We start from the raw sequence: 21047 nt of genomic DNA on the forward strand, positions 1-21047 counted from the left end.
ATATAATAATTTTAAATATAATATAATATAAAAAATAAAATTATATATAAATTTAATAAAATTAAAAGAAATTTTGTGTTTAAAATCTCGATATAAATTTGATACAAAAATTTTTATATTTTATACCCCACATAATAGGTATATGACTTCAGTTAATACGATTTTACAAAACTGACCCTCCTAACCATGTGGAAATTGCTTTCCTGTCACATGCTAAAATTAGATTTCAGGATCCAAAGCCTTCTTTGCTGTCCGAAATCAAATCAGACACATCAAATTCCCTCACCGGAACTCTCTTTCGCTCTCCCTCGAATAAGGCCAAGGAGCACGTTGCCGCCACCGCCGCCGCCGCCACGACCACCCTCAGCGCCTAAACTCAAGTTCCCATTTTGAAAAGGTACGATCTCGATAAAATCCGATCCGATCAGTTAATCTCTGCTTAGATCCACACATTTGCAAAAACCATGAACTCGAATTACGGGAGGGGTTCATCAGGTTCGCTAAAAACCTTCGATTTTGATCTCGGCCTCGGGTCAGGCCGACCCAAATCCCTCAACGACCAAAAGAACAAAACCATCTCTTCATTTTCATCTTATTCATCAACAGCAACATCAGCTGCACAATCGAAGCCCGCGTGGGAACTCAACAAGCCCTCAAGGACGCACCAACCCGCCTCAAATCAGGTCAACCAATCCGGGTTATCTGGACCCACTTCCATGGTGGGAGACATCTTTGGGAAGGGCTGGGCCTCTTCGGGTCCTTCAGGGGGTAATAGTTCTGGTGTTGGAATTGTTAACAACAGCCCTAATTTGTTTGGAGATTTGGTTAGCTCTGCTTTGGGACAGGGTAAGAGTAATAGTAATTCTAATGTTCCTTTGAAAAATTCAAATCCTACTTCTAATTCTTCAATTAGAAGCCCGTATTCAATGGGGAATTTGGCTGATTCATTGCCAAAAAGTAGTGGAAATTGGGGAACTTATGGTGGATATAATAATACCAGTGGTCTTAGTAATATTAATGTCAATGTTAATAATAGTAAGAGTCAGAATCTTGGGGGTCCTTCGATGAAAAGTATGGCTGGAGGAGCTGGTGGAGTTGGAGGTGGGATTGGTTTGAAGAAGGACCCTTTCAGTTCTTTGGTTGATTTTTCATCGAAACCATCAGGTAGTCTTAATTCAGGAAGTAATAAAGGAAATAAGGCGAATGTCACGGATGATGGATTTGGAGATTTTCAGAATGCTTCAATACCAACCACAACTACACTTCCATCTAGTGGTTTTGGTTCGAGTAATAATGATTTTATGGGGTCAAATATGGCTTCTGGTTTGAATATGGATGATTTTGGGATGCCTGCAAAGAATGTTGTATCTCAAAGTCAGCCATCTGTCCAAAGCTCGGGTGGTGATCCTCTGGATATGTTTTTTTCATCATCTTCAGCATCGGCTGGCGTTGCTACCCAAGCATCTGGTGGAGGTGGAGGGCAGCAATTTTCGGGAGTTGATGATTGGGGGTTGGACTCTGAGTTTGGAGGAGCAGGAGGAACTGATGGAGGTGGTTCAACAACTGAGCTTGAAGGGCTTCCTCCTCCACCGGCTGGGGTCACAGCATCTTCTGCTAAGAACAAGGGCATCGACAATCAGAAGCAAGGCCAGTATGCTGATGCCATTAAGTGGCTATCCTGGGCAGTGATTCTTTTTGAGAAGACAGATGATAAGGCTGGCATCATGGAGGTTTTATCATGTAGGGCTTCTTGTTATAAAGAGGTTGGGGAGTATAAGAAGGCTGTAGCTGACTGTTCAAAGGTATAAATGACTCTTTATGCTGTTAAAAAGTTTATTGCATTCACATGGTTTGCGATGGGCTTTTTGTAAATTTACTTAATTTTTGGACCATCCTATGTTGCAGCAATGTTATGCAAACCTCCTCCCAAATTGTTAGTGTGCCTAGCTGTTATTGAGGTTTGCACCTCTAACATTGGCTCCAGAGCAAGCCTTTAACAAGTTAATAGGGCTAGGCTGCTCCTTTTGATACTTTTAATTACCTGATCTCAGACATGTCTTGTTTAAAAACTACTATACTGTATATTTTAGTTATGTTTTTGTTGATAATTTTTACCCATGTGAGGGATTTTGTCCGTGTGAGAAAGAGAGAGTAATGAGTATGGTTCCTCCATTTGTGCGCACTACAAAGTCCTTTAATTTTGTACACATCCTTCATTGTACTTTTATCGGTCACATTAATTGATATCAATGTATTGATCCACTTGTTTGACTGATGAAGTTATGTTACCCATTTTCTATGCAGGTGCTAGAGCATGATGACACCAATGTGTCTGTCCTTGTACAGCGGGCACTCTTGTATGAAAGCATGGAGAAATACAAACTTGGGGCAGAAGATCTGAGAACTGTTCTGAAGATTGATCCTGGTAACAGGATTGCAAGAAGTACCGTCCATCGCTTGGCTAAAATGGCAAACTAGCAGGTTTTAAGATTCTTTTGCTTGAATTAGCTTCTTCATTTAGGTCTACATCTTTTCCCCTCTTACCATGAAGAGAATTATGGGGAAGAATAACTTTTTTCCTAGATACACAGTCTTTCAATATATGGGACATTGCAGAGGGTTTTACATGTTTGATCTGGTTGATTATTATTTCTTGTTTTGATTGTGATTGGAAATGGTTCTTCTTTGATACTTAGCTTTTGGAATTTGCAATCGAATATCAGCATGTATGTTTTCGTGTATTACTGTATACTTTTTAGAACAATATTCTATGGTTGATTATCAGACTTGAGCTCAGCATGTTCTTGGAATTATGAGACAATGCGGCAAGCACAATTCATTGTTGTTTCAGGTGAAAGCACGGTACAATCCTCTGCCCTCAACAAGTTTGCACTTATTATCTGTTTATATTAGCAGCTTTAGATCAATTGTGGTATTGTATTGGATGAAATGACCATTTGGTATAGCCACTGATGCTGTAGCAATTTGTTTTCCTCCCATGGATGAAGTTTGACCATCTATTTCAAAACCTGTGAAATTGAACCCGAGGTCCCTAAGTGAAAACAAACAGACTGACCTGGACAATTGCCTACATGGATGGTTTATGATTTGCATATAGATGTACTTGACTATCGAATGAATGAAGAAATTAAGAATCAGCAAACCATTGGAAGACACTTTTGGTGGCAAGCCGGTAAGAAAGTGAAGAAGCATTCAATTTTAAACTCTCCTGATGATAAGGCCTAACAGAATTTGATGGGCTCATGGGCTTTTAGAATGGTTCGTTACTTTGTAGCCGTGTGGCTTGTAGGGTTACTAGGACTATCTTAAGGGAATATTGTTGCAGAGGTACAATGCATTTGTTATTCTATCCTAATGAACAGTTCTCGAACATTTCACTAAAATTAATATTAAAAAATTATCAAAATATACGAATTCATGTCATACATATACCCATATCTGACATTCGATTCCGAATTCCATGTAACATATATAGACAGTAGGTTTTTCTTTTTGTATTCCTTGAAACTAGACTTTTTTCACATTCGACATTACAAATATGAATTCTAGAATCACCTAATCAAGTTTGTCTGCTAAACTTGTTAAATACAACATTCCATGAGGATATGACATTTTTAATTGTTGGTTAGGGCGTGACCTCATTCAAGTTAAGGAGCACCGAATAGGAAGGGAAAAATACACAACAAAAAAAAAAAAAAAAACAACTTTATCTGCGTCAAAATCACCAAAAAGAGACAATGTGAGTATAAAGTCTTAAAATTTAGACAATAGCTTCATAATTTATCTTTAAAAAAATTAAAAATGCACGCAGCGGACTTTGGTTTTGGATGATTATTACTTCTTTTTATTATCGTGGGATTCCGTCAATCTTTAACAAGTTTGGCATTATTTATTTTTTTTAAGAATTTATAATTTACAAAAATATTAAAAATTATAAATACTAAATTTTATATTTTTAAATAATTATATGAATTAATTAAAATAAATTTTAAATTTTCATGAGTTATAGGAAGAATGGAGAGTTACAATACAATGCACGTGCGTGAGGTTTAGGGAACGTGGCAGTCTTATTACAGGATGAAAATGTGTAATAACAAAGTACAATTGTACGAAGTATCTTTTACACTATGTTTGTACTTTTGTATTGTTTGTTAGCCTAGTTATGTAATAATAATGGCTTAACAACGAAGGGATGTACTATTTCTTTCGAGATTCACCTCAGGATATTTCCAAAAATGCAAAAATCCATGCTTCATTTCAAGAACAAGCTTTCTGTACGAAGGAATTGTACCATTTCCTGAGTTGTAAGCTACCCACGAAACCAAACAAATTATATAATTCAGTTCAAATTTTTTCGAGTTAATTTTTTTTAGTAAAAAATAAAATTTAAAAATAAATAATATTCAATTTTTATATCAAAATAAAATATATCATATTAAATAATTTAAGATAAATAATTATAAATTATATATTCAAAATAATTTTAATAAATAATTACTCACAAAATTTGAATATAAAATATTTTCTTTAAAAAAGATGAACTTTAATTAAGTTAATAATTTATTGATTTTTCCATCTAAGTTTAGTTTTATTTGCACCGATCAAAGAGGCTTAGCCTTCAATTATCTCAGAAAAACAACAGAGAAACTATAAGGTTAATGATTGTGGTTTCCCATTTCAAAGCTCCAGCAATGAGTTCATCAAAGAAGCAAAAAGCTCATTTATGATTTTACCAAAACTATTTTCAACTTCATTAAAGAATAAAAAGTCCATTGGCTCAAAAACTATCCTCTGGGAAGTCATAGAACTCATCAATTTGTGTGATCAAATTCAGAGATACGAATAAATTCCCTCCTGTCCAAGTTACGGAAATACTTCAGGAAGTACAGAAAACAACTGTTATAATATGGTGAAAACCCCCCCCCCCCCCCCCCCCCCCCCCCCCCCCCCAAGAAAAAAAAAAGGCAAACTTGGGAAGGAAAAAGGACCACAAAATCAGAGAAAGACAAAACAGAAAGGTTGCATGAGGAAAGGGCTTTAGCTTTTAATATGATTCCTCATTTTTTTGTCTGCAACTTTAAGTCTCTCTCTTAGCTGTTTCCTAAAAGCCTGCTCTGCTGCATCTGTTTTTGGTCTTTTTCCTGGAGGATGATGCAAAAATTCAATACCCATCTGCATAAACTTTTATCACCATCATTCTTTTCAAGACAAGAAAATATGAATAAATATTCAATACCCAACATTAACCCCTTATCACTTCTGTCTGTCGGCCTCCATTGATCATACATACATATATATATATATATATAATAATTATCATATCTTGATTCATATTGTCAAATCAAACACAAAATATTTTTTATTTTTTATTAAATTCATATATAATTTTTATTAAAATTTTAAACCATTTATTTTTTGTTTTTTGTCATGTTTAAAATTACAAAGCTTGCAGTATTCCTGCTGTATGAATGGTCCCTTACAAGCTGTTACAATGGTTTTTTTCTTGATTAATCTCAAGCCCTAATCCATGGGCTGGCTCCCAGATTCTTGTCCTCGCAATTGGTTTATCCTGCTACAAGCAGATATTTTTTGGACCAATCAAATTGTTCTTATTCTTTCGATGTTACTGAAATTCAGACTTGCTGCTCTTTTCCATCATAACTTTTAAACTATCCTAGCTATTTTTGTATCATCTGATTAATCTTATAGAGTTACAGTTATTTCACAAGAATTATTAACTCATCACATGTTCTTATTAATACATTTACTTGCGATGTTCGCATTTAAATAACTTTGTTAATAACTTGCTTTGATGAAATTACGAGTATAAGAGAAATCACAAGTATTACATTGATAGTTATAGACGTTTAAATTTCTTTTTTTACAATTTAAAAATAAAAAATAATTATAAATATTGAAATTTAAATGTTAAATATATTGTTTAAAAAAAAATAATTAAACTAATTAAGTTAAACTTTAAATTTAAACATTCAATTTTTTAAATATAGATAAAAAAACTCTTAAAAAAATGCATCTACACTTAACTTGGATCCGAGTAATCTAGTCCAAATAAGCAAATCTATATTAAAATCAAGTTAATAGAAGAGTTCATTTAATTAATTCGGTTAATTTTGAATTAAATTATTCAAAATTGAATTAATTAAATTAAATTATTTTATTTTTATTAATCAAAATGAATTTTTTAATTTTAAAAATTAACAAACTAAAATTAATTCGGTTGATTTGATTAATTTTTTCAATTAACAGAATAATAAAATATATATTAAGTTAAATTGTATTTAAAAATTTATTTTCTCATATGTGAAACAAATTAAATAAAATTATCTTATAAAATATTCAAACATCAAAGTATTAAATTAAAAACTGTAATAATTTAAAATGAAATGAGCAATTTTATATATTTTTAGTTTTATATATAGGTTTTATAATAAGTTGATCAAAATATTAATTAATTTTATTTAAAAATAAAATTAATAAAAAATTATAAATTTTTAAAATTTATTTTTAATAATTAATTAAAATTAATTTGATAACTGATTAATTAACCAAATAAAATCAATTCAATTGATAAATTTGATTAAAACCGAATTATCAATACATGAATTGTTATGCTAAAAAACTAAAAAAGTGAGAGGTAAGATTGTAAATAAGTGGCAAATCCAGTGTCATTTGATAACATCACCACTCCAAATGACCAAAAGCGAACTCCTTCCTGACTTCCTCCACTTGGGCCGTTATTTTTGTACCTATTCTGACGTGCGTTACACCAAAGCCCTGCTCACACCACACACACGGAGACAGCATCGTCATTTCCTCTCCCAACCACACACAGCTCTCCAGTAAACCCCTTGATAAAAAGCCCAAGGCCCACACAAATGAGGACCCCACACATCACCACTCCTCTCAATCCTACGGCCAAAATTGATTTCCCAAATCTATGTTACCCACATATCTCTCGAAACTCCACCCTTAGATTTCAACCTCAATGATTCAGTCTCAGCCGTCGGATCAGGACAAAACAAACAAAGAAAACCCACAAAATGTAATGGCCAATTTGTCTGTTTCGTCAGAGATTGGGTGTAACCGTCGCTCTATAAATCCGAGACCCCAAAAGCCAAAACTTTCCCTCTTCGTCTGGTCTATTTCTTCTGTTCATAAACATTGAAACTCTCTGAGAAAGATGTGTGGTGGTGCAATCATATCTGATTTCATTGCTGTGAAGCGTGTTCGGAACTTGACCGCTGAAGACCTTTGGTCTGAACTGGACACCTTCTCGGACCTGTTAGGTTTGGACTACAATGGCAAAGACTTTTTTGACAACAAGGTCGGTTCAAAAGGAAAGCAACTTCACAAAGGTAAGATTTTGCTTCTGTGTTTTCTTCTTTTTTTTTTTTTTGTTTTTATTCATTTCATGCATGATCTTGAAGCTGAAATATTCTAGTTTTGTTGGTAAAGAAATCAGCTTTGCCTACCAACTCTAGAAAATTGAAACTTTCGCTGTTACAGTTGATTCATGTAAAAGAAAATTGGTGCTTTTTTTTTCTGCTAAAGTTTTGGTTTTGTTGGCAAAAATTGCCCAAAATCAGCTATTTTGATATTGTAATTGATTGGTGAAAGGGAAAGATTGTGTTTTTATCTATTCTTTTTTAGTGACTAGCGAGAGGACCCAGAAGACAAACCGAGTCACAGAAAAAGAGGGAAAGACTCAGCGGACACGGAAGAATGTTTACAGAGGAATCAGGCAAAGGCCATGGGGGAAATGGGCAGCTGAGATTAGAGACCCTCACAAAGGCGTCCGAGTCTGGCTTGGTACCTATAACACAGCTGAAGAAGCAGCTCGAGCTTACGATGAAGCCGCGAAGCGCATCCGTGGAGACAAAGCCAAGCTCAACTTCCCTCGAGCTCCAGCTGAAGCTGCAACCCCAACTCAGCCTCCTGCTAAGAAAAGGTGCATCTCTCCTGAGTCGACTCAGGCGAGTTTTGAGACCACTGGCTCACCACCCCCACGAACGCCCCAACCCTATATGGGTTTTGGGTATGAAAATGAAGTTTATAGGCCGTGTGGAGCACTGCAGAGTGAGTTGGAGCTGAAAGAGCAAATCTCGAGCCTGGAATCATTCCTGGGTTTGGAGCCTGATGAGACTACTATTCAGCTGAGTGGAAACGGTGAGCCTGACTCAGTGGACCTTTGGATGCTTGATGACCTCGTGACACATCATCAGCAACAGCGCCAGCTTGCTTATTAGAGGAAAAACAAAACAAACTACTAATAAATCATGTTTATGTGTTAATTAGGGGTTTTTAAGTACTTATCCTAGCTCATGTTTTGTTTATGTTATTATGTTATGACTATGATGTTTGTATCAATGCATAGTAAATATGAAAATAAAGGATTAGTGTGTTGCATTTGGTTTTAATTGGACCAAGAAAAAAAATGAGATTTGGATAAAGAATTTTAAGTTAGAATTTTAATATTTTCTCGAATGAAAAAAAAAATTAAATTTTATTTAATTAATTTACGCAAAGCATTTATGCAAATGTATTGTCTTTTTCAATATATAGGTTTGCTTTAATAAGCTTAAATTATAAACACCCATTATTATTATGTCGTTCATGTATCATGTATCTTTGTATTTTGTATTAATTAAAACTTAGTACCAATAATTTAGTTTAAAGTATTTATCATTTATTGCTAAAACGAATGTTCCCAATCACAATGTCATTGCTATATGATCATATGATCATGATCTTGGTGGTGGTGATTAGAGTAATTATTAGGTATTATAATAATAATAATTATTATTATTATTATATCAAGGACGCTTGTGATGGTAGCGTACGTAAGGCCAACCGGCCATTAATGGAATATTATTATTAAGAACACTAAATCTCGTGCTTTGAGAAAATATATAATCTCATTCAGAGTATGCAGCTGATCATGGCAAATTGGAACATGTAAAAATGTTTTAAAAGTATAGCTTAGAGCCTTAGACGTGAGGCAAATATATATTTCGAGCTTTCTTGCTGTTTTCTTGCTTTACGGAAGAGCCAAAGACAAAAGAATAAAATCTCGAATTTATTCATATATGCTGGTATAATTATTTTTAAAAAATAATATTTAATATCAATTATTTTTTAAATTAATTAATATATTATTGATATTTTAAAATTATAAATTTTAATGAACTTATATTCGTAATATTTTTTAATTAGATAAATAATAAAATATAAATTTAAAAATAAAAAAAAACATTCAATAAATTTAAATTTTAAACCTGAACAATTAAAAAAAAAAATTTCTTATTTTCAAGACATCCAATAATCTCTTTTATTAAAAAAAAATTCTTATGCTACTTAAATTAAAACAAAATAATAACACAAATTTTAATTTAGCCAACGATTTTATTTTTTCGATTTGGATTCAAACATCATATTTAAAAACCCCAAAAAAATACACGCATAGTCTATATCACTTTCTTATTTAAAAGAAAAAGAAATTTGAAACCGTTCTTTAAGTAAGAGAATCCATACCTGTACCATTAAATATTCAGATATTCTTCAAAATTTTTTAGCCATAAATCTAATTAACTTGTTTAGCATCTGCTTCCATCCTTATTGGTTCTGCCTCCCTCTTTTCATATATACATATATATGACCAAGAATAAATATATACATATATATTTTTATATATAGGTAAATTTAATAATTTAAAATATAACATGATAATATAACATAAAATAATAAAAAAATGATGTAATTTAAAAATTTTAATAATTATTATATATGATTTAATAAAATCAAAAAATATATTTCATATTTTTATAATAATACAAATTATAATATATATATATAAAATTTACATATAAAATATAATATAAATATATAAATTTTAATATTATATATAATACAAATATACAAATCATCAAAGCTAATTATTATAATTAATTAAACTATATATTAACGTTTTTATCGTGTGTACGCTATCACACCAATTAAAGACACATTCTCACAAGATTTAGACGTTTTGTAGCGCATGTAATTATCTGCCAGTACTTTTTTTTTTAAAGTTGAACTCCTCACCAGGTTAGCAGTTTTAAAATGTACATGGGTTTGAAAAGAAAACCAGATAAACCCAGTGAGACTCTATGATGACCTATTAACTCAGATTTGAAGCCTCCCTTAAAAATTGAATTTAATTTTGATAGAATTTGGGGTAAAAAAATAACAAATATTTAGTACGTACAATCTCCCCTAAAAAAAATATAATTGTTCCACTCCTTTTCTCGACATATATATTTCATCTTTTGACTACAAGACAAGATTCAATGTCCTACGATCAATTCAAAGGCTCATTCTAGCAATATGTAAGTGGAACTATATTTGTTTGAATGTTCAATTAGCCTCTTAAAATTAAAGCAAAAAAAAAAAAAAAGCATCAAAGTGTGTGATAAAAAAAATCTTATATCAGTTGTATTAAGATACTTAAACACGTAAATATAATAAATATTTTTTTTATTGTTAATTTATTTTAAATTAAATATTCATATTAAAATTTAATAATAGACGCGTTACATACCTATAAACCGTTCATCTTTGTACATGAATTTCACGTCACGTAATAAGTCTATTATCCCATTATTGAAGTGGTGACAATATGAGAATGTATTTTTTATATCATTTAATATTAGACTTGAACAAAACTTAAAACATGTTTAATTATTTTAATATTTAAAATTATTAAAAATTGAATCTTTGTCAATAATTTTAACCATTCATCAATAGATCAGTTTCAAATCAAGCTGTTTTTTTAAAAAAATTACTATTTTACAGTTACAATAATAAAAGGTTAAATATTATAAAGGTAATTACTGTTTTGAAGTCCAATTATGGATTGAGAATTCATGGGTAGGTGGGAAAGCAATTGAAAATTGCGAGCTCAGTACTATGCGACGATTCATGAACCAAATCTATTCCTACATACGTCAATACGATCAAGGTGGGTCCTTGGTCAAGAACACTTGAATTATTTTAAATTATTATTTGGAAACGATCCAAATCTCAAACAATCTCTTAATTCTTGTCGTCATTTGGTATACAAAATTACAAATACAATCATTATTGAAAGATAATTTATATACGTTTATGTCAGCTTAATTTGTTTATATAATTTTGGCAGTGAATTTGGTCACAATTTGTTTCATCTGAATGGATTTGATAAGATTTAATAATTTATATATTAATATATGTTTGTTTTATGATTAACATATGTAAAATATAAAAATTATTGTATTATAATTTTTATCAATACATGATTAAACATAAAATTTATTTTTTTATTTTTTATTAATTTTATATGTAATTTTTATTAAAATTTTAAATCATATTATTTTTATATAATTTTTATATTATATTATTATATCATGTTTAAAATTATCAAATTTATCTTACGTAAACATGGAATGCCACTTGAAGGATTCATTTCTATGATACAAATCCAAAGTTCCTATTACATCTAGTACAGAAACATTTGATCGAATGCTCCTGCACTAAGATGCCAAATAAATCAATCTGGACTAGATTTGTCGAAAAGAATTGTTAAATATTTAAGCAAAGTTAATCGTAACTTCAATCATAGTTAATGCCCACTAGTGTTTTTAAAAGTGGATTAGCGACATTTCTAAAGAAGCAGCTGATGATGCAACGAGATTTGGGGGCTCAATAGAGCAGATGCATGAACCAAAGGGCACCTGAATAATATTTTAAATTCTTATTATTATTAGGAAACAAGTGAAATCTCAAATCAATGGCATACAATTAAATTTCTTAATTAAAAAGCAGGTCACAGTTAAGATGTCCAATTGCTTATCTAAATTATTTTTTTATTCTTTGGATGGATAAAGAATAGAGAAAGAAAATAAAGGAAAGAAAGAGAAGGAAAAGAGAAGGAAAGAGAAAAAAAAATGAGAGAGGAAAATAAATAATAAAAACAATTATTTGAATGTTTTAAAAATATCATTTTTAAACAAAATTAAGTTATATTTTTTAAAATGCCTATTAATCTTGATTACGTAAGTAAATTAAATAATGATTTCATTGAAAAAATTAATGAATGAATAAAAAAATCATATAAACTATAATATAATTAATGTGAATAAAAATAAAAATATTTTATTAATATTAATTATCAGTATATAAATATTGTGAACATGATTTTAAATCTTATATAAAGATATACAATGTTACAAATATAATATACTTAGATATAATCATTTAAAAAATGTGAACAAAGTATGATGCGAATGAATAATTTGATAATGTAAACAATAACTAATTCATTTTCTGATAATTGGAGTATTAATATACACATATTAGTTATTAATAAAAATAAACATGTTTTAAAAAATAAAAAATATATTAATTACGCCTATAAATACATTCATGATATAAATTATTTAATTTATGAATAATCACTTTTAAAATATTTAATTTTCAATTTTAGTTTTATTTTATTATTAAAAATATCATTATGGATAGAATTATTATTAACGAAATATAATTATATCGATATTCACATATATTAAAATTTGCGGATAATATAATTAATAAATTAAAGCTTATTTAAATAAAAAATTTTACCCTTGAAATCCCGTTGCAACGGGCAGCTAAAATACTAGTAATCCCTTAACTCTTGTGGTTAGTTGGTCAACAAAATTACAAGTACAATCATTAGAAACACATTAACTTAATTTGTTTATATAATTTTGGGAGTGAATTTGGTCGCAATTTGTTTCATCTGAATGGACCCCGACAGGAACCTAGGAATGCCACTTGAAGGATTCATTTCTAAGTTAAAAATATCTTACAATTATATCTTGTAGCAGAAACATTTGCATTGGATGTTCAATGTTCATGCACTAAGATTTGTCAAAAGAATCGTCAAATAATTAAGCAAATTTATTCACAAGTTCATGTCCACTTGTGTTTTTTTTTTTTTTTTTTTAAGTTAGATTGATGGCACTTGTCTAGGAGCAGCTTGTGATGTAATGATATTTGAATTGATTGGACAAATTGTTTCACCAACAATAATTGGTGTAATGAAATGGACCGTTTGAACCCGTGTATAGGGAACTCGACAAAGATTGTAGGATACTAAACGGGGACAAATATTATATAAAATTTTTTGAATAAAATTTGTGAAAATATTTATAAAACATAATTTAATAAAAATTTTAAATTAATAGATTGATAAAATGTAATATAAAAATCAATAATATATAAAAATATTATTAAAAATATTATTTTTAATTCAAATTTGATCAAAAAAATTTTGTTAATATTTTTATAAAAAATATTTATTAAAAATATATATCAAAATTTATTAAAATTTTTTTAAAATTTTATATATTTAATCCATATAATAAAATTTTTTAATCTATCGATTTTTAATTTTAATTTAATTATTTTTAGTAAAGAACCTCACGCTAAAAACATTACTTAAATCATTCCCGACAATCAGATAAATCATGAAGAAAAAAAGGGTATACTGATATAAACCAAATAGTCATATTTTTTTTAAGGAAAAGTTCTGTTAGGTTAGCACTTCACTAGTGACTGTTTTGAGCTTTATTTGCTTTAATTTTTTTTATCACCGATAATTTTTAAAGTATAATAAAATATTAGATATGATATTTAAATTTTTAAAATTTTTAATGTGATATTTGAATTATATATATATTAATTAATACGATATTTAAAAATTTATTGATAATTGAAAGTTTGTTTATCAATCACATATTATCATTTAAAGTTAATTATATTATGAGTGAATATTAAATTAATTATTGATTAATAGTTCAAGTAACATATTAAAATTTTTTTAAGTTTAAATATCAAATTAAATATTTTTTTATAAATTTTTTAGGTTCAAGCATCAAATTAAATATTTTGTTATAGTTTAAGGTTATTAATGATATTAATTTTTTTTTATACAAAAAAGACCACGACTTGAAAAATATGTGAAGAGATTACTAGTGTTAAAAATTAAACTTTAAACCTATTATATATTATCTTTTAAAAATAATTATATAAATAAATTAAACTTAATTTTAGGTTCTTGTCTGCTCTATATTTGACCCACTTTAGCTTTCACATTCCATAGATCTTTCATATGCCACCATTTTTGACTGTCTTGGTCCTTTCACCAACTTAAGTTTCACAATATGGCTTTAGTGACTTGATGGGCAGCAAAGGAGTTAAGAATTCAATGTTTTCAGATTGCTAGGTTCATCCACAAAGGCACTATATGGCCCTCAACTCAAGATTCAACCATTTCCTCGATGATGACTAGTTTCCTGTATTCGATGTGTGTTAATTGAGAGAGTATAATACTGTAATATAATTAATCAGTTATAATTCAATATTATATAAAATTTCATAAAAAGTTTATGTATAAACATAACGAATCCATACATAATTTTTTTGTTGTGATTAGTTAATTGCATGATTGTAGTAAAAAAATTTAACTGTTAATTTAAAGAATTCATCTTTAGACAAGCACCGCTAAAGCCCAGAGCTATAGAAATTCAACCCCTAATGGCAGGAAAAAGTTGCTTCGAAAATAACACGTTACCTTACCTTCTTTCTATTGCAGCAAAAACAAAGGTGTCAATAAGTGGATTAGTTTGTGAAGGGAAAAGAAACATTAGGCTTCAGCTGGTTTATAAACTAAAGTACTTAGCAACTAAAAGAAACCTATACATTAGTGTGTCGTAACGTATCGGTTCGAAAATTCAATTGTTAAATGTAAAAATTTTAAAAATTATGTAAAAATATTGAGAGTCACCGTCAATCTTTTTTAAAATGCGATTGATCATCAAAAAGAATATCATTTTAATCAAACTATAAAATAAGTTTAAAACTTTATTAAAAAGACGATTTTGGTCTACAAAAATAAGATCAAGTTTGAGAGCGGTTATGTGTAGGAAAAAATCAACATCCCCACAACACCCATAAATCGGTTCCAATTAATCATGCGCTATTTATAATTTTAGACAAAAATAATTTTTTATATAAAATTTAATTAATTCTCTTTGTTTGTAAGAGATAAAATTAGTTAAATAAATCTTTATTTATGAATATTATGAAAATTTTCAAATTAAAATAATACATTCGAAGTCTCCGACATAAAAGTAAAATTCAAAAATAGTCTTTCCATTTAAAATTTACTATAACATTCATTCTAAAAATAATAAAATAACATTCTTTATAAATAATAATTATTGATGACTCTCTAATATCTAAAAAAAGTACCAATAAATTATATTTCATAGAATGCTATTTTAACTTTATTTATTCAAAATCAAAAATTTTAAGGTAAAAAAACCTTTTGTGCAGTGAAAATGGAAATAATAATATAATTAATATTAAACAACCATAACTAGAGTAAACATATATATATATATATATATACAGTATAAATGAGGATATTAATCTAAATTAAAACATATGCAAAATGATGATCGAGTGCGAATTTAAAAAGTGGGTTTAAATATAAAGAGATTACCTAAACTCTCTAACATCTAGACAGAATATGTGTAAATTTTTATATTTAAAATTCTGTCATATTATTTTTTATTTTTATAATCATGGTTTTAACAAAATGAATTTATTTTGAGTTGTGAAAATGTATAAAAATTCTTAATAAAATAAAATTTTCTAAATACCCCAACATCTATGCGATATTTGGGAACATAGTACTTCATAAAAAATTTTCATGCAAATTCTTATAAATTTAAAACAAGTTTAGGATTTTGGGTGGGTCTGGGTTTCAATTTTAAGAATTTACGAACCTATCTAAAAGTCTCTGACATCTAAGCAGATTTTTGGGGCAAGTTTATTTTTATAATTCTTAAAAAAAAGATTTTTATATGCTTATATATTTTATATATATTTCTTGCTTTCTTTAAAATTATTATTATTATTATTATTATTTGACTTAAACTAAAAAAAAACAAATACTTAAATAAATGTAACAAATATGTAAATAAAACTAAGCGAGGAAATCATACCAGCTTGATTTTGGGCTTTGGGCTGAAATCAAAGGAAAGTAATTCAATGGCCCAAAAAAAAAAAAAAAGGTTATTTGACTCTACTATAGTTGGGCCATGGATTGGACCCAATAGAGCTAATGGGTCAAGTTTGGGGAGCCAGGTCATGGGTACAGTCGGTCGAGTTTGACAGGTTTGACTTTACCTTTTTTTTAACTATAAATCCTACACTTTTTTTTTTCATTTCATTCCAACTTCTTAAAAAAAAAATTATCTTTTCTCTCAACCCTGTCTTTCTGTATACAAAACCCAGCAGAGCCTCTCACAACCCAGAATCTAATTATTGACAACCGGTCAGACCGATGCTCACCATCGTTTGGCATCATTTTTCTTCTAGAAAATAGTCCTAAATCTCTTTTTGGCCCCCTCGTCATGGATTTGAGCTCAGATTTTCCTAAAGTGCCATCTAAAGTCCTAGATCTAAGCTTGAAATTTAATTAATTCTCTTTGTTTGTAAGAGATAAAATTAGTTAAATAAGTCTTTATTTAAAAATATTTAAATTAAAACAATACCTTTAAAGTCTTCGAAATAAATGTAGAATTCAAAAATAGTTTTTTTATTTAAGATTTACCGTAACATTATTTCTAAAAAAATAAAATAACATTATTTGTAAATAATAATTATTGATATCTCTCTAATATCTCAAAAGAGTATCAATAAATTATATTTCATATAATGCTATTTTAACTTTATTTATTCAAAATAAAGAATTTTAAGGTAAAAAAACCTTTTGTATAGTGAAAATGAAATATAATATAATTACAATTAAACAACCATAACTAGAGCAAACATATATATGCAATATAAAAGAGGACATTAATCTAAAAGTGAAACATAAGCAAAATGATGATTGAGTGCAAATTTAAAAAGCGAGTTTAAATATAAAGAGATCACTTAGACTCTCTAACATATAGATAGAGTTTAAGTACAAATTTTTATATTTAAAATCTCGTCTTATTATTTTTTATTGTTTGTACTTTTATAATAATGGTTTTAACAAAACAAATTTATTGAGTTGTGAAAATGTATGAAAATTCTTAATGAAATAAAATTTTCTAAATACCCCAACATCTAGGCAATATTCGAAAATAGAGTACTTCATAAAAAATTTTCATGCTAATACTTATAAATTTAAAACAAGTTTAGGGTTTTGGATAGGTTCGGGTTCCCATTTTAAGAATTTATTAACCTCTTTAAAAATTTTTAACATCTAGGTAGATTTTAGAGACAAATTCATTTTTATAATTTTTTTAAAAAATAAATTTTTATATGTTTATATTATATATATATATTTCTTGCTTTCTTTATTATTATTATTATTATTATTATTATTATTATTATTATTATTATTGACTTAAACTAAAAGAAAACAAATACTTAAATAAATGTAACAAGTATGTAAATAAAATTAAACGAGGAAATCATACCAGGCTTAATTTTGGGCTGAAATCAAAGCAAAGTAATTCAATGGCCCAAAAAAAAGGGGTTATTTTACTCTACTACATTTAGGCCATGGTTTGGGCATAATGGAGCTAATGGGTCGAGTTTGGAGGAGTCGGGTCATGGGTTGAGCCGGTCGAGTTTGATTGGTTTTACTTTACCTTTTGCTTTAACTATAAATCCTTGAGTTTTTTTTTTTTAATTTCATTCCAACTCTTTAAAAAAAAAACAAAAGTATCTTTTCTCTCAACCCTCTCTTTTTTTATATAAAATTTCATTGAGTGCCAGTTAAACTGGATTTAAATTTTTTATCAAGTGCTAGGTAAACTAGGCTTAAAATTTTTATTACGTGGTGACAAAGCTGGGCTTAAAACTTCATTAGTGCCAAATAAAATTGGGCTTAAAATCTTTTCATCAAGTGCCAGTTAAGTTGGGCTTAAAACTTCATTAATGCCAAGTAAAATTGGGCTTAAAATCTTTTTTTGGTGCCTAATAAATTGGACCTAAAATTTCATTAGTGCCAGCCATGCTGAGCTTAAACTTTCATTGGTGCTAGGTAAATTGGGCTTAAAATTTCATTGGTACTAGCTAAACTCAGCTTGCATGCCCGATAATTAGCGATCTCTATTAGAAATGAAAAGTGAAAATTTTCTTTCCAAATGGGTTGAATAGTTTTGTAAATGGAGATTTATGTTTATTCAAAAGGGTTTCAGCACCTAAAAGAGATAAAAAAAACATTTAATTTTTCATGCAAGCTCATAAATAAAATATAAGCTTTTTTAAAAACATGAATTCCTTAAAAACTAAACATATTCAACATTTTCCTTAGTTTCCAAATGTTACATTTTAATATTCCTCAAGGTTAACTGTAAGGATTTGAGATTTTAAAAAGCTTTTTGGAAATGGACAAAAATTGATAATTTCAAAATCAACTCATCTCAGATTTCTGTGAGTTTGATGTTTCAGATCTTTCAATAATGTTTGACTTTTTTTTATTCAGCATTTACCATATTTAGCATTAGAAGTGGCCTTCAAAATTTACTTTAGACTGCCTTTTTTAGAGTTTTCACCTTCGAGCCACTTTTATTTCTATTTTTTTCTTTTTTTCTTTTTTTATTAACACACCATGCACTTTAAAAAATTTTAAAATTAATTCGAAAGAGGAAAAAAATTTTTTCAAAAGGGGTTAACAATTTAAACAAAAAATTACGTAATAAATGAAGACTCAAAAGATTCTTGGTCATTTTTTCAAGAGAAACTTTTCGATTTTAAACCTTCATGCTTGATCTAATATGGACTTTTTAAAAGTTGTAACATACGTTAAAGTTCAGGGTTATCAAAAAAAATGATAGAAAGACCTAAAACAAGTATTTAAAGGTATTTAAAACCAAAGATTATTTTTTCATTCGAAAGATACATTCTGAGGTTTATTTCTTTTTGCTTTTCACCCATTTATTTCTTTTCCTTTTCCCTTTCATTTTTTTTCTTTTGCATTATTTCACTGAGTGGATTTAAAATTTATTGTAAATGGTTTTATTAAGCTTTTGCCCTAACATATGAGATTTCATTTGGGCATCCTTATTTTTAACCTTTAAAATATGTTGTTCTTTTTTACCCACCAGTGTGAAGGGTGATTCTTAGTTAGAGTTTATTTTAAAAGAATTCAATCAGATTCAAAAAAGTAACAAAAGATAATTTCTACATTTGTGAAAAGATAATGAAATATGATCATTTGTCATTTCAAGTATAAACACTTAAATTAAAGAACAGTTCCTTTTAGAAAAATAATCTCGAAGAAAGGTTTTCATTTCAATAGTTTTTTTGTGGCATTTTCTATTTTGGGCTTTTTCCTTGTCTCTTTTTCAAAACTTTGAATTTGTCATGACTTTATTGAAATTTGTTCAAATTTTTTAAGTGCATGATGTTATAACTATTTTTTTTTCATTTCTCTCTTTTTTTCTTCTTTTTTTTACATGTCCCCCATAACACATACCTAAATTCATTTTATCAGTAATGCATTTTATAGAAAATGCCATATTTGAACAAACAACCCTTAATGAAAGTTGTTATAAGAAAAGGGTCACATGAGTGAACAAAGAAAGAATCATGTAGAATAAACTCGTTTAAAGTGTCAGATGATCTAAGTTACTCCACAAAAAGAGAACAAAATGGTTCATTATAACTCATGTTGTCTTAAAGACAATAAGGCATCCCTAAGACGCATGGGTCAACCCAATTTTGAGGTAAAAAGCTAAAAAATTGATAAATATGAGGTCATTTTGCATGACTTGGGTTGCTTTGATTTTAAAAAATTTTTGAACTACAGTGAAACATTGACACATCAAATTACCACATGTGAATTCTTAAGAAAAATGTCATGTTTGCCTATCTTCTAGGAATCTAAATTTTTGTCTTCTTTTTTTAGTTAGATGTTTCATTATTCATTACTTTGGAAAAAAAAATATCACCTTTTGATATCATAACGTTATCAGGTGAAAGTAAGGTTCACAAATTTAACTTTATGACTTTTGAAGGGTCATGGCTATTAAATGAAATCATTTAAAAGGATTAAGAAAAAGAGTTTAGGTATTTGACAAATCTCAAAAATAATAATTGTCAACTTATGTAAGACTCAAAATTTTTAATTTATCTTTTTTTTTTTGTTTCCTTTTCACTTTTTCAGAGTACTTTTTTTTTAACCTTGGGACCTAACTATGTAAGGCTTTATTCATATATAAAAAATTTTCCCTTTTTACCAATTATAAGTCCAAAATTTAACAAAAATTGAAAATATCAAATGACGATATAAATCCATATAATACTCTTTATGCACAAGATCTATTTATGCAATACAAACATTCAGACATAACTCAAAAATTCATATTCCTAATAATATTCTCAAATGAGACTTTGACTTACAACCAAAGGTTTCTCATTTGACGATTCAATTTTAGTATCATTAACCCACAACTCTTTTGCTATAAAAAATCACTAATCAATTCTTTAAATTTTATGTGATCTACATCAATCAAAGCTTGAATTGTATCCTTGAAGGTAGTATAGTCTTTTATGGAATGTCCTTCGACTCTATCATGAAACTCCCACTCAACATAAAAACGTTTTTCAAACAGAAAAAATTCATAAACTTATCACTTGAATATCCTTTTTAAACAAAAGTCTCATCCATGTTCATCATCTTGCCATCCCTTTTTTATTATTCCTAGATCTTTTAATCTCCTATTGTAATTCGATCGAACTATTTTGTATCTATTAATGACTATACCTTGTGCTTGAAACTCTCACAATTCTTAATAGAATATGTCGTATTCCTACCATGGTATTCGCATCTAGCATTTGGGTAAAAATATTTTATGAATGAAAGCTTTAAAGGCTTTGAAGTCGTAAGAACAATAAGGTGTCTCTCAAACAAAAAAAGAAAAAAATTTTCATATGAAATG

The 21047-nt window shown here is 28.5% G+C and overlaps 2 protein-coding genes across 3 annotated transcripts; both read left to right on the top strand.

Annotated features, from left to right (window-relative positions):
* Window positions 1-247: 247 nt before the first annotated feature.
* Window positions 248-2796, top strand: LOC111306879 (uncharacterized). The gene is made up of 2 exons (XM_022904863.2): window positions 248-1802; window positions 2305-2796. The coding sequence occupies exons 1-2, from the start codon at window positions 465-467 to the stop codon at window positions 2476-2478; spliced, it is 1512 nt and encodes a 503-aa protein (XP_022760598.2). The 5' UTR covers window positions 248-464; the 3' UTR covers window positions 2479-2796.
* Window positions 2797-7174: 4378 nt separating this feature from the next.
* On the top strand, window positions 7175-8459 carry LOC111306880 (ethylene-responsive transcription factor RAP2-3-like). 2 transcript variants are annotated; one of them, XM_022904864.2, is made up of 2 exons: window positions 7175-7397; window positions 7666-8459. In XM_022904864.2, exons 1-2 carry the CDS (start codon window positions 7223-7225, stop codon window positions 8286-8288), a joined length of 798 nt encoding a protein of 265 aa, XP_022760599.1. In that variant the 5' UTR covers window positions 7175-7222; the 3' UTR covers window positions 8289-8459. The 2 variants fall into 2 exon arrangements, with proteins under 2 accessions (XP_022760599.1, XP_022760600.1); XM_022904865.2 differs by having other exon boundaries at window positions 7693-8459.
* The last annotated feature ends 12588 nt before the right edge of the window (window positions 8460-21047 follow it).

Source organism: Durio zibethinus, chromosome 22 (assembly GCF_047325235.1).
Source record: "Durio zibethinus cultivar Kanyao isolate XHJ-2024 chromosome 22, ASM4732523v1, whole genome shotgun sequence".
Lineage (NCBI taxonomy): Eukaryota > Viridiplantae > Streptophyta > Magnoliopsida > Malvales > Malvaceae > Durio > Durio zibethinus.

Excerpts from the sequence above, each read along its gene's own strand:
- LOC111306879 (XM_022904863.2), top strand. The coding sequence starts at position 465 with ATGAACTCGAATTACGGGAGGGGTTCATCAGGTTCGCTAAAAACCTTC. Across the intron at positions 1,803-2,304 it reads CTGTAGCTGACTGTTCAAAG|GTGCTAGAGCATGATGACAC; the intron begins GTATAAATGACT and ends TTTTCTATGCAG.
- LOC111306880 (XM_022904864.2), top strand. The coding sequence starts at position 7,223 with ATGTGTGGTGGTGCAATCATATCTGATTTCATTGCTGTGAAGCGTGTT. Across the intron at positions 7,398-7,665 it reads AGGAAAGCAACTTCACAAAG|ATTGTGTTTTTATCTATTCT; the intron begins GTAAGATTTTGC and ends TGAAAGGGAAAG.